Source organism: Oncorhynchus tshawytscha, linkage group LG18 (genome assembly GCF_018296145.1).
Source record: "Oncorhynchus tshawytscha isolate Ot180627B linkage group LG18, Otsh_v2.0, whole genome shotgun sequence".
Lineage (NCBI taxonomy): Eukaryota > Metazoa > Chordata > Actinopteri > Salmoniformes > Salmonidae > Oncorhynchus > Oncorhynchus tshawytscha.
The window spans coordinates 28,311,948-28,336,260 of NC_056446.1; the positions used below are offsets into that span (position 1 = coordinate 28,311,948).

At 50.4% G+C, this 24,313-nt stretch overlaps 1 protein-coding gene across 4 annotated transcripts in view; it reads right to left on the bottom strand.

Annotated features, from left to right (window-relative positions):
* The window catches only part of LOC112217822 (serine/threonine-protein kinase PAK 5-like), a 161,190-nt gene that overhangs the window by 2,761 nt on the left and 134,116 nt on the right, over positions 1 to 24,313 (bottom strand). For all 4 annotated transcript variants that reach the window (XM_042300903.1, XM_024378377.2, XM_024378378.2 and 1 more), the window contains 6 exons: positions 17,772 to 18,653; positions 6,338 to 6,547; positions 6,003 to 6,144; positions 5,681 to 5,835; positions 3,564 to 3,697; positions 343 to 469 (listed from right to left, as the gene is read on the bottom strand). In XM_042300903.1, coding sequence (XP_042156837.1) covers positions 343 to 469; positions 3,564 to 3,697; positions 5,681 to 5,835; positions 6,003 to 6,144; positions 6,338 to 6,547; positions 17,772 to 18,653 — 1,650 coding nt within the window. The remainder of the gene's footprint in view (positions 1 to 342; positions 470 to 3,563; positions 3,698 to 5,680; positions 5,836 to 6,002; positions 6,145 to 6,337; positions 6,548 to 17,771; positions 18,654 to 24,313) is intronic.

The following is a 24,313-nucleotide window of genomic DNA, read 5'->3' on the forward strand; positions in this document are numbered from 1 at the left end:
GTTTCTCCTCTCCTCTCCTCTCTCTCCAGTCCTGCAGTCAGAGGCACTTGAGGAGATCGTACTGTACTGCATCACTGGCAGTAGCCCAGAAATAGCGAGCCATGTACTGTAACACAGAGGTCAGTGTGAGGGTGTAGGGCAGTGTTTTCATGCAACATTGTGTCATTTGACATCATGTCCGTTACTGGTTGTCATGGTAACACTATTAGGCTTTAGTTGTATCACAATAGGTAGTGGACACAACCCACCACTGAAGCCAACATTTGGAGTCCTACAATGATACAAGGCCAGTTAGTTCTGTACATGATTAAATAAGTTAGTCCAGAATCCATGTGGTCTTACCCGTCCATCGCTGGTCAGGAGGATAGAATCACTCTTGATGTCTCTGTGGATGACTCCCTGTATGTGGAGGTACGATAGAGCCCTCAACACCAACACACACACTGTGGCTATCTGCTCCTCATTCATCCTGAAACACACACACACACACACACACACAGGTTAGGATGGCGGTAGGAGACGGCACACACACACACGGGTTAGGATGGAGGTAGGAGACGACACACACGGGTTAGGATGGCGGTAGGAGACGACACACACACACACACACGGGTTAGGATGGCGGTAGGAGACGACACACACACACACACGGGTTAGGATGGCGGTAGGAGACGACACACACACACACACACACACACACACGGGTTAGGATGGAGGTAGGAGACGACACACACACACACGGGTTAGGATGGCGGTAGGAGACGACACACACACACACGGGTTAGGATGGCGGTAGGAGACGACACACACGGGTTAGGATGGCGGTAGGAGACGACACACACACACATACACGGGTTAGGATGGCGGTAGGAGACGACACACACACACATACACGGGTTAGGATGGCGGTAAGAGACGACACACACATACACGGGTTAGGATGGAGGTAGGAGACGACACACACACACACGGGTTAGGATGGCGGTAAGAGACGACACACACATACACGGGTTAGGATGGCGGTAAGAGACGACACACACACACACGGGTTAGGATGGCGGTAGAGACGACACACACATACACGGGTTAGGATGGCGGTAGGAGACGACACACACATACACGGGTTAGGATGGTAGGAGACGACACACACATACACGGGTTAGGATGGCGGTAGGAGACGACACACACATACACGGGTTAGGATGGCGGTAGGAGACGACACACACATACACGGGTTAGGATGGCGGTGGACACACACATACACGGGTTAGGATGGCGGTAGGAGACGACACACACATACACGGGTTAGGATGGCGGTAAGAGACGACACACACATACACGGGTTAGGATGGCGGTAGGAGACGACACACTGGTTAGGATGGCGGTAGGAGAGACACACACACACACACGGGTTAGGATGGCGGTAGGAGACGACACACACACACACGGGTTAGGATGGCGGTAGGAGACGACACACACATACACGGGTTAGGATGGCGGTAGGAGACGACACACTGGTTAGGATGGCGGTAGGAGACGACACACACACACATGGGTTAGGATGGTGGTAGGAGACGACACACACACACGGGTTAGGATGGTGGTAGGAGACGACACACACACACACGGGTTAGGATGGTGGTAGGAGAGACACACACACACACGGGTTAGGATGGCGGTAGGAGATGACACACACACAGGTTAGGGTGGAGGTAGGAGACGACACACACGGGTTAGGATGGTGGTAGGAGACGACACACACGGGTTAGGATGGTGGTAGGAGACGACACACAGGGTAGGATGGTGGTAGGAGACGACACACACACATACACAGGTTAGGATGGTGGTAGGAGACGACACACACACACGGGGTAGGATGGTGTTAGGAGACGACACACACACACACACACAGGGTAGAATGGTGGTAGGAGACGACAAAACACACACGGGTTAGGATGGCGGTAGGAGACAACACACACACACTATTGCAATTGTGTTTCTCCTCAACGTTCCTATGAAAAAGCTAATTATACTAGGAAGAATGGAACATCGTAGGAGCATGAAATTCATGCCGATAACTGTGTAGTGTTTTCTGTGTGTGTGTGGTCCCATATGGACTGGGGGGTAAACTATTCATCTGGCTGAACTCCACAGAACATTAACATGAAGCTCCAGCTGGTGTGAACCTCCCCATCACACACACACACACACACACACACACACACACACACACACACACACACACACACACACACACACACACACACACACACATCCCCTCCAGCACTGTCTTCACTATCCTGTCTCACTCCACAGGAATCAATTGTCTTGCCATTTGCTTACAACAAGGAACAACTCTCAACACACACGCAAACGCACACACAAAGACACCCCTCCCATGGTAGATCGCACCAGGTTTTATTGTCACACATATATGCATTGAGAATTACAATAGATAAATGAGGCTTCAGGGAATGGAAAAACAATCTAGAGAATGGGAGATTGATGTGTAGACAAAGGAGATTGAATGCTTCCCACACACATACACACAAACGCCCAAAACAAAAGATTACCACGATAGTAAATTATTTCAAACAGAGAATAAAAAATTAAGTTTTTTGTTTAATGAAAGATGCCAAGGGCATCACACCCATACCCACACACACACACACACACACACAAACAGTAGTTTCATCAGCTGAGTCTGGGTAAAGTACAGGCCAGCCACTATACAGCCTCCTGAGGATAATTTACATTTGCAGCTAATTGAAATGGCTGTGGAACATGAACACGACACACAAAGAGAGGCCAATCTGGAACTGGTACACTGTGTGTGTTGGCAGACACCAAGAGGGAGCGGTGTGTGTGTGTGTGTGTGTGTGTGTGCGTGCGTGCGTGTGTGTTCTATTCAGCTCTCCACATTGAACAGTAATTTAGGCAACAAAAGAGCCGACTGAATTAGATTTGTATATATTCTGATTGCAAAAGTGTGGACTTTTTTCTACATCTCATGACTTCACGCCGACAGGGACGCCACTGACACAACCGTGTTAATATCACCTGTCACGGCGCCACACAATACTGACACACGCCCTGACACACGCCCTGAAACACTCCACACAATACTGACACACGCCCTGACACACGCCCTGATACACGCCCTGAAACACTCCACACAATGTTGACACGCCCTGAAACATGCCCTAAAACACTCCACACAATACTGGCACACGCCCTGACACACGTCCTGAAACACGTCCTGACACGCCACACAAATGACTATAATTAAAAGACCAAGGACACACCGTGTGCTAATCGAAACGACGAGGTGTTGAGAAGAAGACAACCGAGGAGAGAGAGAGATAAAAGTTTGAGATGAATAACTAAAACCCATGAAACCAGATCTGATAGGGGTTGTTGTGGATCTGATTTGTTTATTCACTTCCCGAGATTAATTAGTGGGACAACAATTCAAATGCTATTTTTTCAGACAGTGAATTGAAGACTCATGTTAGCTAATTGGGAGAGAGGCAAATGGACTTTAGTGGCAGATCATTGGTTACCTCGTGTGAGTGACAATGTCCGTCAGGGCCCCGCCCTCCAGGAACTCCATAACGACCCAGAGCTCGTCTCCGACCAGGTAGCTGTTGTACATGTCAACCACGTTCTCATGGTGATAGTCCCTCATGATCACCACCTAGAAACAAAACAACAAACACAGGTTACATCATAGGCAGCCAATATATCAAGTGACAAAACAGACCTAGCTGTGCACCAGAAGTTTCCCAAAAAGTAACAATATTTATTTAAGAGGTAAATATTATATATTTTTTAACAGGGGTAAAAAGTGTGCTAAAAGTAGACAATATTAAAAGGTTTTAAAATGAAATAAAAAAACTTTCAAGGAAACAGACAGCATGGCTACCTGCTCTACACAGCCTCCCCCTACCTGAGTACCAAACGATCAACAACAGGTGTGGCCAATCAATTGAAAATGTCAGCCACCAACCCTCCAGAATAGAGTGTGATTGGCAGATCTTTTTACTGAGTGGACATGATTATGAATCATGCAATTAAACTGGGCCTGAGTAGAACAGTGAAACATACAACATTCAAATAAAAAAACAGTTTGGACGATTAATGGTGTCCATACCAGTGAAGATGTCATCCTCAAGTAGATAGGAATTCTAGCTCGAATCGCGTCGCAAATGGTCCGCCATTTTACCTAGGAGCAGCTCTGATAAGCTAGCTCAAACCTGCTAGTTTCACACTGGTGTAGATTGCTTGCCTGATGTCCTAGAAGAAAACTAAAAACATCTACTTGAAGGTAAGTCTATTATTTATGTCTACATCACATCAATACTTTACAGTTAAAAAGGCAAGTTTCATTCCTCCATACAGGTTTTTAGCTAAAGTAACTAGCTAGCATAGGTTTTCATCCTACATTTGTAGCTAACTATCAGAAGGTGACATTGTATTACAGTGTTAAGAAATAACGTGTATAATTTTTGGAAACAATAGGCATTGACAAAGTTGATGAAAATACAGCCATGCATGTTAGAAGGAAATTGAAGAAAGCTAGGGACTGGGCTAACACTGCTAAGCTAACTAGCTAACAAAAGCCCAGTTTGCCTAGCCTTCATGTTCAGTTTTACCAAGTTATCTTCCCATCTATTGATGGATTGGTAACTGGCCACTGATGAAGCTTGCAAGCAAAAGTATTCTCCTGATGTAGGCTACAGTGCCCTCCATAAGTATTGGACACAGATCAAAGTTGTTATTTTTGCAATAAGCTACTCCCAAAAATTTGATTGAAGATTACTTTTGAATGAATTATTTGGGGGTATTTGTAAGCATATTATTTCCTTAAAAATGTACATGTATTTTTTTATTGGTTCAATTTGACACCTAACATCAAATCTAGGTTGAATTTAAATGTCAATGTCTGCAATATATGATGAAATGAATGATGGAATTGATTGAAGAGTTATTTTATAGAATAGCAGGTAGCCTATGTCACAAATGAACTAAATAAATGGCTCTGCAATCTTTTTAGAAGCATAATGAAATGGGATTATTACCTTGGGGTGCTAAAAGGATAACATCAAGCTTCAATACACACACACACTATTACTAGTCATTGATGTGGGTGCATAAATGTGTAAGGACAAGATACTTCATGTTTTGGTTCGACGTCAACACCTTGTTAACATACTGGAAGTCATTCAACCCACTTCATTCAAACAAAGCCTTCCCTCACTGGCTTCAGAACAAAAATACTGTGTCTGACTACTGAGTAGTAACGGCTCCACAGTGTTGCTACATAGCAGGCAGCAATGGTACAGTAGAGTAGAGCTAAAAGGCTTGCCACACTTCTTTCAAAATAATGTCAGCTTGTTGCCTTGGCAACATCTAAATGAGCTTCACTAACACACTGCTCTGATCAACACATCTGAGGTCCAGAAAAGCCTCTCTGTGAGGTAGCCTAATATGGGGGCTAAAAACTAGCTTTATAGTTTTACTCTTGCACGTCTAATTGAAATGGTGACTAATTAAACGTATAGGTTTACACTATCTTACCTAAATCTTTCAGTCTATTAAAGTTTTAAAAAATACAGTACCACAATGGTTTGGTCTCCAAGGAGACAAACCCACGACCCCCTAACCCTTAACTTCTCACCTCATTGAAGAGCAGTTCTCTCCTCTGCTGTTTCCTCAAGTCCATCTTCTTGACGGCCACCTGCTTGCCACTGTGCTTCTCGCTGGCAATGCACACGATGCCCGTCGAGCCCTCGCCAATCTTAATGAAACTGTCCAAGTACTCCCTGGGGTCACCTGGGGTCAAAGATGGGCAGATCAGAGGCTGATCAATGTTTGCTGCCCCCAGAAAGATATATATGAAGCTTCTGTTCATTATCTACAAACTAGCAGAATAACTTACTGTATATTTTAACTGATTTGGGTTGTACTTGTGTTTCTTTCTTAGGCTTCTCTGTGATTACCTGGGTTGACGACGAGCTGCAGGGCGGCCCTGAACTGTTCGTGGGAGACCCTGGAGGGCTGGGCGTCTGAACTGGAGCCCCAGGAAGGAGGGGGGTAGGCCCCCAGGGGAATGTAGAGGGACGATGGCTGGGAATATGCCCCCTGTAAGAGGGAGGGAGGAGAGATCCGGTTGATGACTCTACTGCACTGTCGGTGGTGATCTTTGCAGTTACACATGTTTCTCTGAGAGTCATACGTAATTGTAGATCATAATAGTTTTAGGTCATAAACAAGATATAATCCTATTTTAGGACACATACGCATGCACACAAACGTACGCACACGGTAGACCCACCTGTGGGGTGTATGGCGGGCTGGGCTGTGAGGGTGGGTGGTGGTAGGGGGAGGGTTTGTAGTGGTGGAACACAGGGGGGTACTGGAGGTGTCCGGGGGGATAGCCAGAGGGCTTGTTGTGACTCTGAGGTAGTTTGAGGGGACCGCGGGGGTACGTGTCAGACCCTGGGACCTGGGGACTCCCGTCTCGTGACTGCCGGTCGTAATCACCCTGCGAGAGATGGAAGACAGACAGAGACCGTGTTGGAAAGACAGCTAATACCCTGAAAACATAAGCTAGATAAGCTAATATTACAATAATACTCTAATTAATACTCTAATAAGCTCATAAGATGACAGCCGGCTCAAAACTGTGATTTGTTTTGACATATAAGTTTGGACATATAAAGAGTGTATGTGAAAACTATTTACAAGGTGCATACTTTCAGTTTTTCTGAACTCACTTCTCTCATGGATAAGAGGGAAGCTACCCAGTGCTGGTGCATGTGCAGATCAAATACACCACTGGAACGCTGATTAAGCTGTTTACATGTTCTAATAATTAGAAAGATTGCTCAGAAAAGCAGCTGTTTTAAAGTAGACTGATTTATAGCTATGAAACGTCCCTGGTTGTACAGGGCTGAGATATATAATATCTAGACTAATAATCTATCTAGTGAAGACAAGCTGCCTCCAGCACTGAGGAGATGATGCTCTGACTGTCAGAGTCAATTAAATTACCTCCACCACTCCCCCCGAATACTCCCCCTCCCCCTGAACACATGTTCCCCCGATCACACACTCCCCCACAAACTCACACACTCCCCCACAAACTCACACACACCCCCACAAACACACACACTCCCCACAAACACACACTCCCCCACAAACGCACACACTCCCCCACGAACACACACTCCCCCACAAACACACACTCCCCCACAAACACACACTCCCCCACAAACACACACTCCCCCACAAACGCACACACTCCCCCACGAACACACACTCCCCACAAACACACACACTCCCCACAAACACACACTCCCCCCACGAACACACACTCCCCCACAAACACACACACTCTCCCACAAACACACACTCCCCCGATCACACACTCCCCATCACACACTCTCCCACAAACACACACACTCTCCCACGAACACACAAACTCCCCACGAACACACACTCCCCCACAAACACACACACTCCCCCGATCACACACTCCCCCATCACACACTCTCCCACAAAACACACACTCCCCCCGATCACACACTCCCCCATCACACACTCTCCCACAAACACACACACTCCCCCACGAACACACACACTCCCCACAAACACACACACTCCCCCACGAACACACACACTCCCCCACGAACACACACACTCCCCCACGAACACACACACTCCCCACGAACACACACACTCCCCCACGAACACACACACTCCCCCACGAACACACACACTCCCCACGAACACACACACTCCCCCACGAACACACACACTCCCCACGAACACACACACTCCCCCACGAACACACACACTCCCCCACGAACACACACACTCCCCCCCACGAACACACACTCCCCCACGAACACACACACTCCCCACGAACACACACACTCCCCCACGAACACACACACTCCTCCACGAACACTCCCCACGAACACACAAACTCCCCCACGAACACACACTCCCCCACAAACACACACACTCCCCCGATCACACACTCCCCCATCACACACTCTCCCACAAACACACACACTCCCCCGATCACACTCTCCCACAAACACACACACTCCCCCCCGATCACACACTCCCCCATCACACACTCTCCCACAACACACACACTCCCCCACGAACACACACACTCCCCACGAACACACACACTCCCCCACGAACACACACACTCCTCCACGAACACTCCCCCACGAACACACACACTCCCCCACGAACACGTACACTTCCCGCAAGCACACACTCCCCCTGAACACACACTCCGACAAGACAAGAGTAGTCTCCTAATGAAAACCTGACAACAAGGAAGAGGCGGGGCAGGAAGGAGGGAAACCTTGAAATGTAGAATCTCTCTCTCTCTCACACACACACACTCCTCCAGCCACACACACACACTCCTCCACCTACGCACTCATCCTCCACCTACACACACACTCCTCCACCTACACACACACACACTCTTCCACCTACACATACACACAGAGTAGGAGGAGGGCTGGGTAGATGCCGGTATAATGATGCAGAGTGGACTTGTTTAAATAATGACTATAAGGAGGGCTGTGCACCTCATTGTCTGCAGGAGGGATGGATGACTCTCCAGGTACCCTATCATTGGCAGGCCCCGGCGGCTGGCTGTCAGCCAAGGGTCTCCTGATCCATGTTAGTTAAATGCGTATTAATCTGAATTTGGCAAGGTAATCAACAACCCAACTGAACTGGGAAATTTAATTCTGTGCTGGAACATCGTTGGGCCGTTTTTATGCGGAGGCTGCAGAAAGGAGAAAGTGCCGCAACATCAATTTGCCGCTGCTGCTCCGGAGGAGGAGTGGTGTGTGTGTGTGTGTGTGTGTGTGTGTGTAAGTCCCCGTGCTGTCTACTGTTATACCCCCACCGGCTCACAACAAAAAGGGGGATTTTGTTCAATGACTGAATTCAAAGAGAAAAATACAGCAGAGAAGAGAGGCAGAGAGAGAGAGAGAAGAGAGGTGGGGAGAGAGAGAGAAGAGAGGTGGGGAGAGAGAGGTGGGGAGAGGTGGGGAGAGAGAGAGAAGAGAGGTGGGGAGAGAGAGAGAGGGAGAGAGAGAGAAGAGAGGCGTGGGGAGAGAGGGAGAGAGAGAGAGAGAGAGAGAAGAGAGGGAGAGAGAGAGAGAGAGAGAGAGAGAAGAGAGGCAGAGAGAGAGAGAGAGAGAGAGAGAGAGAAGAGAGGCGGAGAGAGAGAGAGAGAGAGAGAAGAGAGGCGGAGAGAGAGAGAGAGAGAAGAGAGGCGGGGGGGAGAGAGAGAGAGAGAGAGAGAAGAGAGGCGGGGAGAGAGAGAGAAGAGAGGCGGGGGAGGGAGAGGAGAGGTGGGGAGAGAGAGAGAGAAGAGAGGCGGGGAGAGAGAGAGAGAAGAGAGGCGGGGAGAGAGAGAGAGAGAGAGGCGGGGGGAGAGAGAGAGAGAAGAGAGGCGGGGGGGGGAGAGAGAGAGAAGAGAGGCGGGGGGGAGAGAGAGAGAAGAGAGGCGGGGGGGAGAGAGAGAGAAGAGAGGCGGGGGGAGAGAGAGAGAGAAGAGAGGCGGGGGGGAGAGAGAGAGAGAAGAGAGGCGGGGAGAGAGAGAGAGAAGAGAGGCGGGGGAGAGAGAGAGAGAAGAGAGGCGGGGGAGAGAGAGAAGAGAGGCGGGGGGGAGAGAGAGAGAGAAGAGAGGCGGGAGAGAGAGAGAGAGAAGAGAGGCGGGGAGGGAGAGGGAGAGGAGAGGCAGGGAGGGAGAGGGGAGGTGGGGAGAGAGAGAGAGAGAGAGAAGAGAGGCAGAGAGAGAAGAGAGGCGGAGAGAGAGAGAGAGAGAGAGAGAGAAGAGGCGGGGAGAGAGAGGGAGAGGGAGAGGAGAGGCGGGGAGAGAGAGAGAAGAGAGGCGGGGAGGGAGAGGGAGAGGAGAGGTGGGAAGAGAGGCGGGGAGAGAGAGAGAAGAGAGGCGGGGAGAGAGAGAGAGAAGAGAGGCGGGGAGGGAGAGAGAGAGAAGAGAAGAGAGGCGGGGAGAGAGAGAGAGAGAAGAGAGGCGGGGAGAGAGAGAGAGAGAAGAGAGGCGGAGAGAGAGAAGAGAGGCGGAGAGAGAGAGAGAGAAGAGAGGCGGGGAGGGAGAGGGAGAGGAGAGGCAGGGAGGGAGAGAGGGGAGGTGGGGAGAGAGAGATAGAGAGAAGAGAGGCGGAGAGAGAGAGAGAGAGAGAGAAGAGAGGCGGAGAGAGAGAGAGAGAGAGAAGAGAGGCGGGGGAGAGAGAGGGAGAGGGAGAAGAGAGGCGGGGAGAGAGAGAAGAGAGGCGGGGAGGGAGAGGGAGAGGAGAGGCGGGGGGAGAGAGAGAGAGAAGAGAGGCGGGGAGAGAGAGAGAAGAGAGGCGGGGAGAGAGAGAGAGAGAGAGGCGGGGAGAGAGAGAGAAGAGAGGCGGGGGAGAGAGAGAGAGAAGAGAGGCGGGGAGAGAGAGAGAGAGAGAGAAGAGAGGCGGGGAGAGAGAGAGAGAGAGAGAGAGAAGAGAGGCGGGGAGAGAGAAGAGAGGCGGGGAGAGAGAGAGAAGAGAGGCGGGGAGAGAGAGAGAAGAGAGGCGAGAGAGAGAGAGAGAGAGAGAGAGAAGAGGCGGGGAGAGAGAGAGAGAGAGAGAGAAGAGAGGCGGGGAGAGAAGAGAGGCGAGAGAGGGAGAGAGGGAGAGGAGAGGGGGAGAGAGAGAGGGAGAGGAGAGGCGGAGAGAGAGAGGGAGAGGAGAGGCGGAGAGAGAGAGGGAGAGGAGAGGCGGGGAGAGAGAGGGAGAGGAGAGGCGGGAAGAGAGAGAGAAGATAGGCGGGGAAAGAGAGAGACGAGAGGCGGGGAGAGAGAGGGAGAGGGAGAGGACAGAGAAGAGAGGCGGGGCAGGGAGAGAAGAGAAGCGGGGGGAGAGACGGAGAGGAGAGGCAGGAAGAGAGAGAGAGAAGAGAGGCGGAGAGAGAGAGAGAGAGAAGAGAGGCGGGGGGAGAGAGAAGAGAGGCGGGGAGAGAGAGGGAGAGGGAGAGGAGAGGAGAGGGGGGAGAGAGAGGGAGAGGGAGAGGGAGAGGGAGAGGCGGGGAGAGAGAGGGAGAGGAGAGGCGGGGAGAGAGAGGGAGAGGAGAGGCGGGAAGAGAGAGAGGGAGAGGAGAGGCGGAAAGAGAGAGGGAGAGGAGAGGCGGAAAGAGAGAAAGAGAGAAGAGAGGCGGGGAGAGAGAGAGAGAAGAGAGGCGGGGAGAGAGAGAGAAGAGAGGCGGGGAGAGAGAGAGAGAGAGAGAGAAGAGAGGCGGGGAGAGAGAGAGAGAGAGAGAAGAGAGGCGGGGAGAGAGAGGGAGAGGAGAGGTGGGGAGAGAGAGGGAGAGGGAGAGGAGAGGCGGGGGAGAGGGAGAGGGAGAGGAGAGGGGGGAGAGAGAGGGAGAGGGAGAGGAGAGGCGGGGAGAGAGAGGGAGAGGGAGAGGAGAGGCGGGGAGAGAGAAGAGAGGCGGAGAGGTAGAGAGAGAAGAGAGGCGGGAGAGGGAGAGGAGAGGCGGGGAGAGAGAGGGAGAGAGAGTTGGGAAGAGAGAAAGAGAGAAGAGGCGGAGAGAGAGAGAGAGAGAGGCGGGGGGAGAGAGAGAAGAGAGGCGGGGAGGGAGAGGGAGAGGAGAGGCGGGGAGAGAGAGGGAGAGGGAGAGGAGAGGCGGGGAGAGAGAGGGAGAGGAGAGGCGGGGGAGAGAGAGAGGGAGAGGGAGAGGAGAGGCGGGGAGAGGGAGAGGAGAGGCGGGAGAGAGAGGGAGAGGGAGAGAGAGAGGCGGGGAGAGAGAGAGAGAGAGAAGAGAGGCGGGGAGGGAGAGGGAGAGAGAGGTGGGAGAGAGAGAGAGAGAGAAGAGAGGCGGGGAGAGAGAGAGAGAAGAGAGGCGGGGAGAGAGAGAGAGAGAAGAGAGGCGGGGAGAGAGAGAGAGAAGAGAGGCGGGGAGAGAGAGAGAGAAGAGAGGCGGGGAGAGAGAGAGAGAGAGAGAGGCGGGGAGGGAGAGGGAGAGGAGAGGCAGGGAGGGAGAGGGGAGGTGGGGAGAGAGAGAGAGAGAGAGAGAGAAGAGAGGTGGGGAGAGACAGAGAGAGAGAAGAGAGGCGGAGAGAGAGAGAGAGAGAGAAGAGAGGCGGGAGAGAGAGAGAGAGAGAAGAGAGGCGGGGGAGGAGGAGAGAAGAGAGAGAGAGAAGAGAGGCGGGGGAGAGAGAGAGAAGAGAGGCGGGGAGAGAAGAGAGGCGAGAGAGAGAGAGAGAGAGAGAGAGAAGAGAGGCAGAGAGAGAGAGAGAGAGAGAGAGAGAGAGAGAGAGAAGAGGCGGGGAGAGAGAGAGAGAGAGAGAAGAGAGGCGGGGAGAGAGAGAGAGGCGGGGAGAGAGAGAGGCGGGGAGAGGCGGAGAGAGAGAGGGAGAGGAGAGGCGGGGAGAGAGAGGGAGAGGAGAGGCGGGAAGAGAGAGAGAAGATAGGCGGGGAAAGAGAGAGAAGAGAGGTGGGGAGAGAGAGGGAGAGGGAGAGGACAGAGAAGAGAGGCGGGGCAGGGAGAGAAGAGAAGCGGGGGAGAGAGACGGAGAGGAGAGGCAGGAAGAGAGAGAGAGAAGAGAGGCGGAGAGAGAGAGAGAGAAGAGAGGCGGGGGGGAGAGAGAGAAGAGAGGCGGGGAGGGAGAGGGAGAGGAGAGGAGAGGCGGGGAGAGAGAGGGAGAGGAGAGGCGGGAGAGAGAGAGCGGGAGAGGAGAGCCGGGAAGAGAGAAAGAGAGAAGAGAGGCGGGGAGAGAGAGAGAGAGAAGAGAGGCGGGGAGAGAGAGAGAGAGAAGAGAGGCGGGGAGAGAGAGAAGAGAGGCAGAGAGAGAGAGAAGAGAGGCAGAGAGAGAGAGAAGAGAGGCAGAGAGAGAGAAGAGAGGCAGAGAGAGAGAGAAGAGAGGCAGAGAGAGAGAGAGAAGAGAGGCAGAGAGAGAGAGAGAAGAGAGGCAGAGAGAGAGAAGAGAGGGCGGGGGGAGAGAGAGAGAGAAGAGAGGCGGGGGGAGAGAGAGAGAAGAGAGGCGGGGAGAGAGAGAGAGAGAGAGAGGCGGGGGGAGAGAGAGAGAGAGAAGAGAGGCGGGGAGAGAGAGAGAGAGAAGAGAGGCGGGGAGAGAGAGAGAGAAGAGAGGCGGGGAGAGAGAGAGAGAAGAGAGGCGGGGGGGAGAGAGAGAAGAGAGGCGGGGAGAGAGAGAAGAGAGGCGGGGAGAGAGAGAGAAGAGAGGCGGGGAGAGAGAGAGAAGAGAGGCGGGGAGAGAGAGAGAAGAGAGGCGGGGAGAGAGAGAGAAGAGAGGCGGGTTACAAAGTCCAAGAGGCAGGAAGAATGATGGTTCTTAAGCTTCCAGATCACTTACAACAAACACACTACTTTTTTCGATATTTTTTCTACTGATGTTTGTAATCTACACGCGACATGACACATCCTGTGACTGTTTTCCACATACTCTCCAACATCTCCTACTTCTTCAGATGGAACTAAATAGTGAGTCATGTAGTGAATTTTGTTTAAATTCTAGGATGTGTGTAAAGTGTGACCAGATATAGAACCTGTCAAGCCCAATCACAGCCAAGTTATTTGTAACAAAAAAACACATTGTAAATGACTGTTTCTGGTTCCAGTTGTATGTGCAATATTTTCCCAGACAGCGTGTTTACTGAGGCGTTGGAGGTTAAGTGGATTTCATAAGGGCATCCTGGGGTTTGCATCAGCATATGCAGTACTACTGTAACACCAGATGTACAGTCTACTACAGCTAGTCTCCTCTCCTCAGCGGATACAGAGCACAAATGTATGTATATATATGATACATTTGACTGATCCTTCTGCTCTGCACAGTTCAATGAAAGGTCATTGTTTCAGCACTGGGATGACAGCCTGTCATTCACCTTCAGATTATCACACAGGCGTTTGCATGGCAGGGTCAACAAAGGATACATAAACTGGGATCAAAAATCGCCCCTGACATTTTTAATATACTGTATAATTTCTTCCCTCGAGGCCCCCATTATTAGTGAGATAATGATCATTTTGAGAAAGAAAAACCCTAAACAAGTTAGACAGGCCCACTGGGATGAAAATGGACCAGCCTATATGTAATTTGCCCAAAACGTCAGTCCACCCATGACACACATACTCTAACAGTGTTCTCGTATCCTGCGTTTGGAGAGCGACGGTGTGCACACTTTTGTTTCAGCCCAGCACTAACAAACCTAATTTAACAAATCAATAAAAAACTAAAAGCAAAGCCCTGCATACATACATTATTGCAGCTCTCCAGGACCAGGACTGGGAGAAGTGAAGAACGTTGCTGTTGAATGTGGATTATTATGGCATCTCCATTGGGTCTCGGCCTGAATGTCACTTTTACATATCTCCATATGTACTGTGCCACTCCACTGTTGCATAACTGAAGCTGATATAGGGGACTGCAGTTGCAGAGCGGTATTTGCTTGGGCCTGGTACGCTTCACACAGACACGCATGCTCTCTAGATGTTATCAGGACGTTGTCTTTTCTTCTAGAACACTAAATAAATGAATGAACCCCTTTGTTTTCCATTTACTTAGAAACAGACTGCTGATTATAATTCCTCTCCATGCAGCTCTTCTCCAGGAACATGTTTGTCTGCAGTATATCTGTAGTTCACAGGTCAAAGAGTAAGGAGCTCAAAGGAAGACTTCTCTCGCCACCGGCCCAAGATCCCAACCACCAGACCACCAACCCTCCAAGATCCCAACCGCCAGACCACCAACCCTCCAAGATCCCAACCGCCAGACCACCAACCCTCCAAGATCCCAACCGCCAGACCACCAACCCCTCCAAGATCCCAACCGCCAGACCACCAACCCTCCAAGATCCCAACCGCCAGACCACCAACCCTCCAAGATCCCAACCACCAGACCACCAACCAAGAACCCTCCAAGATCCCAACCGCCAGACCACCAACCCTCCAAGATCCCAACCGCCAGACCACCAACCCTCCAAGATCCCAACCGCCAGACCACCAACCCTCCAAGATCCCAACCGCCAGACCACCAACCCTCTAAGATCCCAACCGCCAGACCACCAACCCTCCAAGATCCCAACCACCAGACCACCAACCCTCCAAGATCCATGAACAGTTCCAGGAGAGCTGCCCCGCAACCATCTGAAAAAAACAGTGTTATTCAAACTAACTTTATGGGGGGGTTATTTTTACTTATTTTTTTTACTTTTATCTTTGACCGTCATTCCATCCCCCACCCAGCAACTCCACTCCCACTTGACACCAGTTCCACATCCCAACCCTCAGCTTCCCTCAGCCCATCCCATCTATCTCTGCTGGCCACCTACAGCCCATCCCATCTATCTCTGCTGGCCACCCTCAGCCCATCCCATCTATCTCTGCTGGCCACCCTCAGCCCATCCCATCTATCTCTGCTGGCCACCCTCAGCCCATCCCATCTATCTCTGCTGGCCACCCTCAGCCCATCCCATCTATCTCTGCTGGCCACCCTCAGCCCATCCCATCTATCTCTGCTGGCCACCCTCAGCCCATCCCATCTATCTCTGCTGGCCATCCTCAGCCCATCCCATCTATCTCTGCTGGCCACCCTCAGCCCATCCCATCTATCTCTGCTGGCCACCCTCAGCCCATCCCATCTATCTCTGCTGGCCACCCTCAGCCCATCCCATCTATCTCTGCTGGCCACCCTCAGCCCATCCCATCTATCTCTGCTGGCCACCCTCAGCCCATCCCATCTATCTCTGCTGGCCACCCTCAGCCCATCCCATCTATCTCTGCTGGCCACCCTCAGCCCATCCCATCTATCTCTGCTGGCCACCCTCAGCCCATCCCATCTATCTCTGCTGGCCCAGTCTTCGGATTTATACTCAACATATATCTTTCAACTATGCTGTGATGTTTAACGTACAATTTCAATCTATCTAATCGAATAGAATCCACAGATTGTGAGTTGCAGGTAAATATTTTTACTAAGAATATTAGTATATTAGTAATTTACTAAACAGGTCTCTCCAAACCTCCCAACAATGCTATTTATACGGTAAATGTTAGATGAATGTTATACTTTTTCAGCCATTCCGGAACCTGGGACCAGAAACAGGCTACCTGAGGGCAATACCAGAACAAAATGGTATATTGATTCTGTATCCTCTCAACAAAATATGCAGAGCTGCGATGATTTTATGCCCCAAATATTCAACATTTTGTTGGTGGCAAGAATTCTCTTCAATAATTTTAACTGAAAAGCACGAAGTCTTGAATCTTGTGTTGTTTTATGTCAAATGAAAAACTATCTCAGTCCCCCTCTCTCCCTCCGTACCTCTCTTCCTCTGTCCTCCCCATCCCTCACTCTCAGCTGAACTGTGGTATCAGACTGATGGACAGTTTATCTCTTCTTCCTCTGCCCCCTCTCCTCCATTTCTCCCCCTCCTTCCCTCTGCCTCCCCTCCTCCATTTCTCCCCCTCCTTCCGTCTGCCTCCCCTCCTCCATTTCTCCCCCTCCTTCCCTCTCCTCCCACCCCCTCCTCCATTTCTCCCCCTCCTTCCCTCTCCTCCCACCCTCTCCTCCATTTCTCCCCCTCCTTCCGTCTGCCTCCCCTCCTCCATTTCTCCCCCTCCTTCCCTCTCCTCCCACCCCCTCCTCCATTTCCTCCTCCTTCCTCTCCTCCCACCCTTCCCCATTCCTCCCCCTCCCCCTCTGCCCCTCCATTTCTCCCCTCCTTCCGTCTGCCTCCCCTCCCCACCCTCCCACCTCCTCCATTTCTCCCCCTCCTTCCCTCTCCTCCCCCCCCTCCATTTCTCCCCCTCCTTCCTCTCCTCCCACCCCTCCTCCATTTCTCCCCCTCCTTCCTCTGCCCCTCCATTTCTCCCCCTCCTTCCGTCTGCCTCCCCTCCTCCATTTCTCCCCCTCCTTCCCTCTCCTCCCACCCCCTCCTCCATTTCTCCCCTCCTCCATTTCTCCCCCTCCTTCCCTCTCCTCCCACCCTCTCCTCCATTTCTCCCCCTCCTTCCCTCTGCCCCTCCATTTCTCCCCCTCCTTCCGTCTGCCTCCCCTCCTCCATTTCTCCCCCTCCTTCCCTCTCCTCCCCCCCCTCCTCCATTTCTCCCCTCCTCTGAACTGTGTTATCGTAGCGTGTAGAGTTAATTGAATCTCGTGTGGATCCCGTAAAGGTAATTCTGTGTCTTAGCAGAGCCTTCCTCCGCTGGGGAACAGTAGATTAACTACTGAAACTAGATCCATCACACAGATAGAGGAGAGATAAATGTGTTGGAACTTACACACAGCACTGCCACACACACTTACCCCACCAGACATACCACAAGGTGTCTTTTCACAGTCCCCATGTCCAGAACAAATGATAGGAAACCTACATTATTATACAGAGCCATGAGTGCATGAAACTCCCTTCTGTATGGTCTGTACTGTCTGTATTGTCTGTATTGTTTGTAATGTCTTATGTGTCAGACCCCGGTAAGACTAGCTGTCTCCATTGGTGTCGGCTAATGGGGATTGCAACAAATCAAACCTATCAGTTTAGTAAGTACTTCATAGGGAAATGCTGCCTATTACTTATCACCTGATCCAAATGATTACCAAAACAAGATGATTTATTATGTTGATAATAGTAGAAAATAACAGTGCTAACATGTTGCCCTTGGTGTCATACCTTGGCATTCATATTTTCCAACACATGGAAATATACACACCAGCCCAGACGTACCTTGGCCATGGCCTGTGAGTTGGTGAGTGTCTCTGAGAGGCGTGGGTAGGTGTAGGAGTTGTAGGGGTGTGTCTGAGGGGGACTCTTAAAGACCCCGCTGGCTCTGTAGGGCACGTTGGGCTCCTGGAGGCCAGACCCCGACCTGGAGCGCTGTCTGATGGCCGGCGTGGGGCTGTTCTGCCTCACATACGACGACTTGGGCCTCTTCTCGTACTCATCTCTGGACACGCCGCTGTAGCTCCACTCGCTGTCCGGGTAGTTGATTTGCTCGCTGTGCAGCGAGGTGCGGGACGGCGTCCCCACCATTGACGCGTCCCGGTAGTCCTGACTGGACGAGCCACCTACAGACGCCCGGTAGTATCCCCCTGTCGTGGACCCGGCAGACCCCCCTGCGCTGCCCACCCCGGACCCAGATCCCACCTCGTCGGCCGAGCGCGCCCCCGCCACCTTGCTCTCCAGGTAGGTGTGGTAGTCCGGAGGCAGCTTGGCGTAATCGGCCTTCTGAGGCATGGCGTCTGGGTAGAAGGGGACGCGGGTGGCGTGGGTGAGGTGGCCGTTCTGTTTGGGGAAGCGGTAGTGTCTCCCCACGGCCCAGTCCCCATCTGGAGCAAAGCCTTTACCATCCTTCCTGTAGGGCTCCAGAGAGAAGTCCCTACTGGGGGTGTCCAGGTCACAGGAGTATCGGGAGTAATAGTGGCTGAAGCCGTTCTCCTCGTTGGGGTGGGGGTGGTGGGAGGCGGGTTTGGGGGCCCCAGCCTGGTGGGAGCCCGTAGGGCTTTCTTTACGTAGGGAGTTGGAACGTGTCACAGATATGCTGTCGAACTCCTCCAGGAGACCATTGATGGACGCATCCTTCGGGGGACGGTTCCCTCGAACTATGGTCTGTGGAACAGACAGTAAACACACAGTTAATTTACTGTAGCTACAGGGAGGGCACCATAGAAATATAATGGAATGGGAAGGTCCATTCTAGTCATTCTATTTCTATAGAAGGAACTACCTACCCATGCACTGTAGATGGATAACATGTAACCATGATGACACACTCCTGTCTTCAAATGAATATATCTGTACTATCAATGGAAACATCAATCATACTTTTTCCATTGAGTAATTTTCCATTGAGGTGCTGTGTTGCAGGTTAGCATTTTTCATCATGAATCTTGTTCCGGAGGCAGCTCTGCAGAGTGGTCACTAGCTGGCACAGCCACAAAGTCATCAAATCTGATTTTAACCCTAACCTTAACAACACTGCTAACCCTAATGCTTAACCTTACACTCTTAGAAAAAAAGGGTTCCAAAAGACTTCTGTGGCTGTCCCCATAGGAGAACCCTTTTTGGTTCCAGGTAGAACCATTTTTGATTCCAAGTAAAAGCCAAATAACCCTTTTTAAATAACCCTGTGTAACCTTATTAAATTAATACAACAAAGCACATTTTTACAATTTTGACTTTTGAAGGTGAAATCACTGAGTTCTGCCTCCAGGACAAGACTCATGACAATAAACATGAACCTGCTGCTGGGTATAACATTGATGTTATAAAATTAAAACCAGAGAGAAGTGAATACCTCGGTCTACCCCCTGTCAGTGTGACTTCTTTAATACAACCCCCTGTCAGTGTGACTTCTTTAATACAACCCCCTGTCAGTGTGACTTCTTTAATACAACCCCCTGTCAGTGTGACTTCTTTAATACAACCCCCTGTCAGTGTGACTTCTTTAATACAACCCCCTGTCAGTGTGACTTCTTTAATACAACCCCTGTCAGTGTGACTTCTTTAATACAACCCCCTGTCAGTGTGACTTCTTTAATACAACCCCCTGTCAGTGTGACTTCTTTAATACAACCCCCTGTCAGTGTGACTTCTTTAATACAACCCCCTGTCAGTGTGACTTCTTTAATACAACCCCTGTGTGACTTCTTTAATGCTCCCCCTGTCAGTGGGACTCACAATCACAACCCCAGTCATGTGATTCAGCCTGTGACTTCTTTAATACAACCAGGGACTGTAGTGAAACCCCTCTGGACACCCTGGGCCAATTATGCTCCACCCTATGGGACTCACAATCACAGCCAGATGTGATTCAGCCTGGATTTGTACCAGGGACTGTAGTGAAGCCTCTGGCACTGAGTTGCGCCACTCGGGAGCCCTAAAATACAGCCCCCTGTCGGTGTGAGTTCTTTAATACAGCCCCCTGTCGGTGTGAGTTCTTTAAGACAGCCCCCTGTCTGTGTGAGTTCTTTAAGACAGCCCCCTGTCTGTGTGAGTTCTTTAAGACAGCCCCTGTCTGTGTGAGTTCTTTAAGACAGCCCCCTGTCTGTGTGAGTTCTTTAAGACAGCCCCCTGTCTGTGTGAGTTCTTTAAGACAGCCCCCTGTCGGTGTGAGTTCTTTAAGACAGCCCCCTGTCGGTGTGAGTTCTTTAATACAGCCCCCTGTCGGTGTGAGTTCTTTAAGACAGCCCCCTTGTCGGTTCTTTATTATACAGCTGGATGGTTGAAAAGAGCTACTCTGAAATGTGAGAAGAGGAGAAAGCTGAGGTATACTGAGAGAGACTAGGTTATGTCCCATTTCTTTCCCAAAAGACAAGCTTCAATATCGGTGGGAGGAACTGGTCAGGGCACATCATTAACCTGATATTGGGTGCACTGCACTTACACCCCGCTTTTACACAGGCATGCACACACACACAGTCACACACACACACACACACACACACACACACACACAGTCACACACACACACAGTCATACACACACACAGTCATACACACACACACACACACACACACACACAGTCATACACACACACACAGTCATACACACACACACACAGTCATACACACACACAGTCATATACACACACAGTCATTCACACACAGTCATGCACACACACAGTCATGCACACACACAGTCATACACACACACAGTCATGCACACACACAGTCATGCACACACACAGTCATACACACAGTCACACAGTCATGCACACACACAGTCATACACACACAGTCATACACACAGTCACACAGTCATACACACACAGTCACACACACAGTCACACACACACACAGTCATACACACACAGTCATACACACACACAGTCACACACACACACACACAGTCATACACACACACACACACACACACAGTCATCACACACACATACACACACAGTCATACACACACAGTCATACACACACACACAGTCATACACACACACAGTCATACACACACACACAGTCATACACACACAGTCATACACACACAGTCACAGGCATACACACACACAGTCACACACACACACAGTCATACACACACAGTCATGCACACACACACACACACAGTCATGCACACACACAGTCATACACACACACAGTCATACACACACACAGTCATACACACACAGTCATACACACACAGTCATACACACACAGTCATACACACACAGTCATACACACACAGTCATACACACACAGTCAGTCACAGTCATACACACACAGTCATACACACACAGTCATACACACACACAGTCATGCACACACACAGTCATACACACACACAGTCATACACACACACAGTCATACACACACAGTCATACACACACAGTCATACACACACAGTCATACACGTACAGGCATACACACACACAGTCACATACACACACAGTCATACACACACACAGTCACACACACAGTCATGCACACACACAGTCATGCACACACACAGTCATGCACACACACAGTCATGCACACACACAGTCACGCACACACACAGTCATACACACACACCACAGTCATACACACACACAGTCATACACACACACAGTCATACACACACAGTCACACACACACACAGTCATGCACACACACAGTCAGCACACACAAACACACAGTCATACACACACACACAGTCATACACACACACAGTCATACACAGTCATACACACACACACAGTCATACACACACAGTCATACACACACACACAGTCATACACACACACAGTAATACACACACACACAGTCATACACACACACACAGTCATGCACACACAGGCATGCACACACACAGTCATGCACACACACAGTCATGCACACACACAGTCACGCACACACACAGTCACACACACAGTCATACACACACACACACAGTCATGCACACACACAGTCATACACACACAGTCATGCACACACACAGTCACACACACACAGTCATACACACACACAGTCACACACACACAGTCATACACACACACACACACACACAGTCATACACACACACACACACACACAGGCATACACACACAGGCATACACACACAGTCATACACACACACAGTCATCATGCACACACACAGTCATACACACACACAGTCATACACACACACAGTCATACACACAGTCACACACACACAGTCATACACACACACACAGTCATACACACACAGTCATACACACACACAGTCATACACACACAGTCATGCACACACACAGTCATCACACACACACAGTCATACACACACACAGTCATACACACACAGGCATGCACACACACAGTCATACACACACACACACACACAGTCATCATACACACACAGTCATACACACACAGTCATACACACACAGTCATACACACACAGTCATACACACACACAGTCACACACACACAGTCATACACACACACAGTCACACACACACACAGTCATACACACACACACACAGTCATACACACACACACACACACACAGGCATAAACACACACAGTCATACACACACACAGTCATACACACACACAGTCATACACACAGTCGTACACGCACAGTCGTACACGCACAGGCATACACACACACAGTCATACACGCACAGGCATACACACACAGTCATATACACGCACAGTCATACACACACAGTCATACACCCACACAGTCATACACACACACAGTCACACACACACAGTCATACACACAGTCATACACACACAGTCACACACACAGTCATACACACACACACACACAGTCATACACACACACAGTCAGGCATGCACACACACAGTCATACACACACACAGTCATACACACACACAGTCATACACACACAGTCATACACACAGTCATACACACACAGTCATACACACACAGTCATACACACACACAGTCACACACACACAGTCATACACACACACACACACAGTCATACACACACAGTCATACACACACACACAGTCATACACACAGGCATGCACACACACAGTCATGCACACACACAGTCATGCACACACACAGTCATGCACACACACAGTCATACACACACACAGGCATACACACACAGACACACACACACAGTCATACACACACACAGTCATACACACACAGTCATACACACACACAGTCACACACACACACACACACACACACACAGTCATACACACACACAGTCATACACACACACAGTCATACACACACACAGTCATACACACACACAGCATGCACACACACACACACAGTCATACACACACACAGTCATACACACACACAGTCATACACACACACACACAGTCATACACACACAGTCATACACACACAGTCACACACACAGTCATACACACAGCCAGCACACACACAGCCATGCACACACACAGGCATGCACACACACAGGCATGCACACACACAGGCATACACACACACAGTCATACACACACACAGTCATACACACACACAGTCACACACACACAGTCATACACAGTCATACACACACACAGTCATACACACACACACAGTCATGCACACACACAGTCATGCACACACACAGTCATACACACACAGGCACGCACACACACAGGCATACACACACACAGTCATACACACACACAGTTATACACACACAGTCATACACACACACAGTCATACACACACACAGTCATACACACACACACAGCCATGCACACACACAGCCATGCACACACACAGCCATGCACACACACAGCCATGCCATGCACACACACAGCCATACACACACACAGCCATGCACACACACAGGCATACACACACACAGTCATACACACACACACTCATACACACACACAGTCATGCACACACAGTCATGCACACACACAGTCATGCACACACAGTCATACACACACAGTCATACACACACAGGCATGCACACACACAGTCATACACACACACAGGCATGCACACACACAGTCATACACACACACAGTCATACACACACACAGTCATACACACACACAGTCATACACACACGCACCAACACCAACTGCTGCTTAAAACTCCTAATGCAGCTGAAACAACAGCAGCATTGCTCATTCCCCCGCTACCCACGATAAGCTCTTTACATGGCTGCATCCTGAGTCAGAGAGGCGTTGGGGGTGTGTGTGCAAAGCAGATATCCCTGAGGGGAATCTAAGCACTGTGTGTCTCTGCCTCCAGAGGATCAACATAAAAATGTTCTTTCTGTCCTGTCTGTCTGGTCTGGTCTGTCCTGTCTGGTCTGGTCTGGTCTGTCCTGTCTGGTCTGGTCTGGT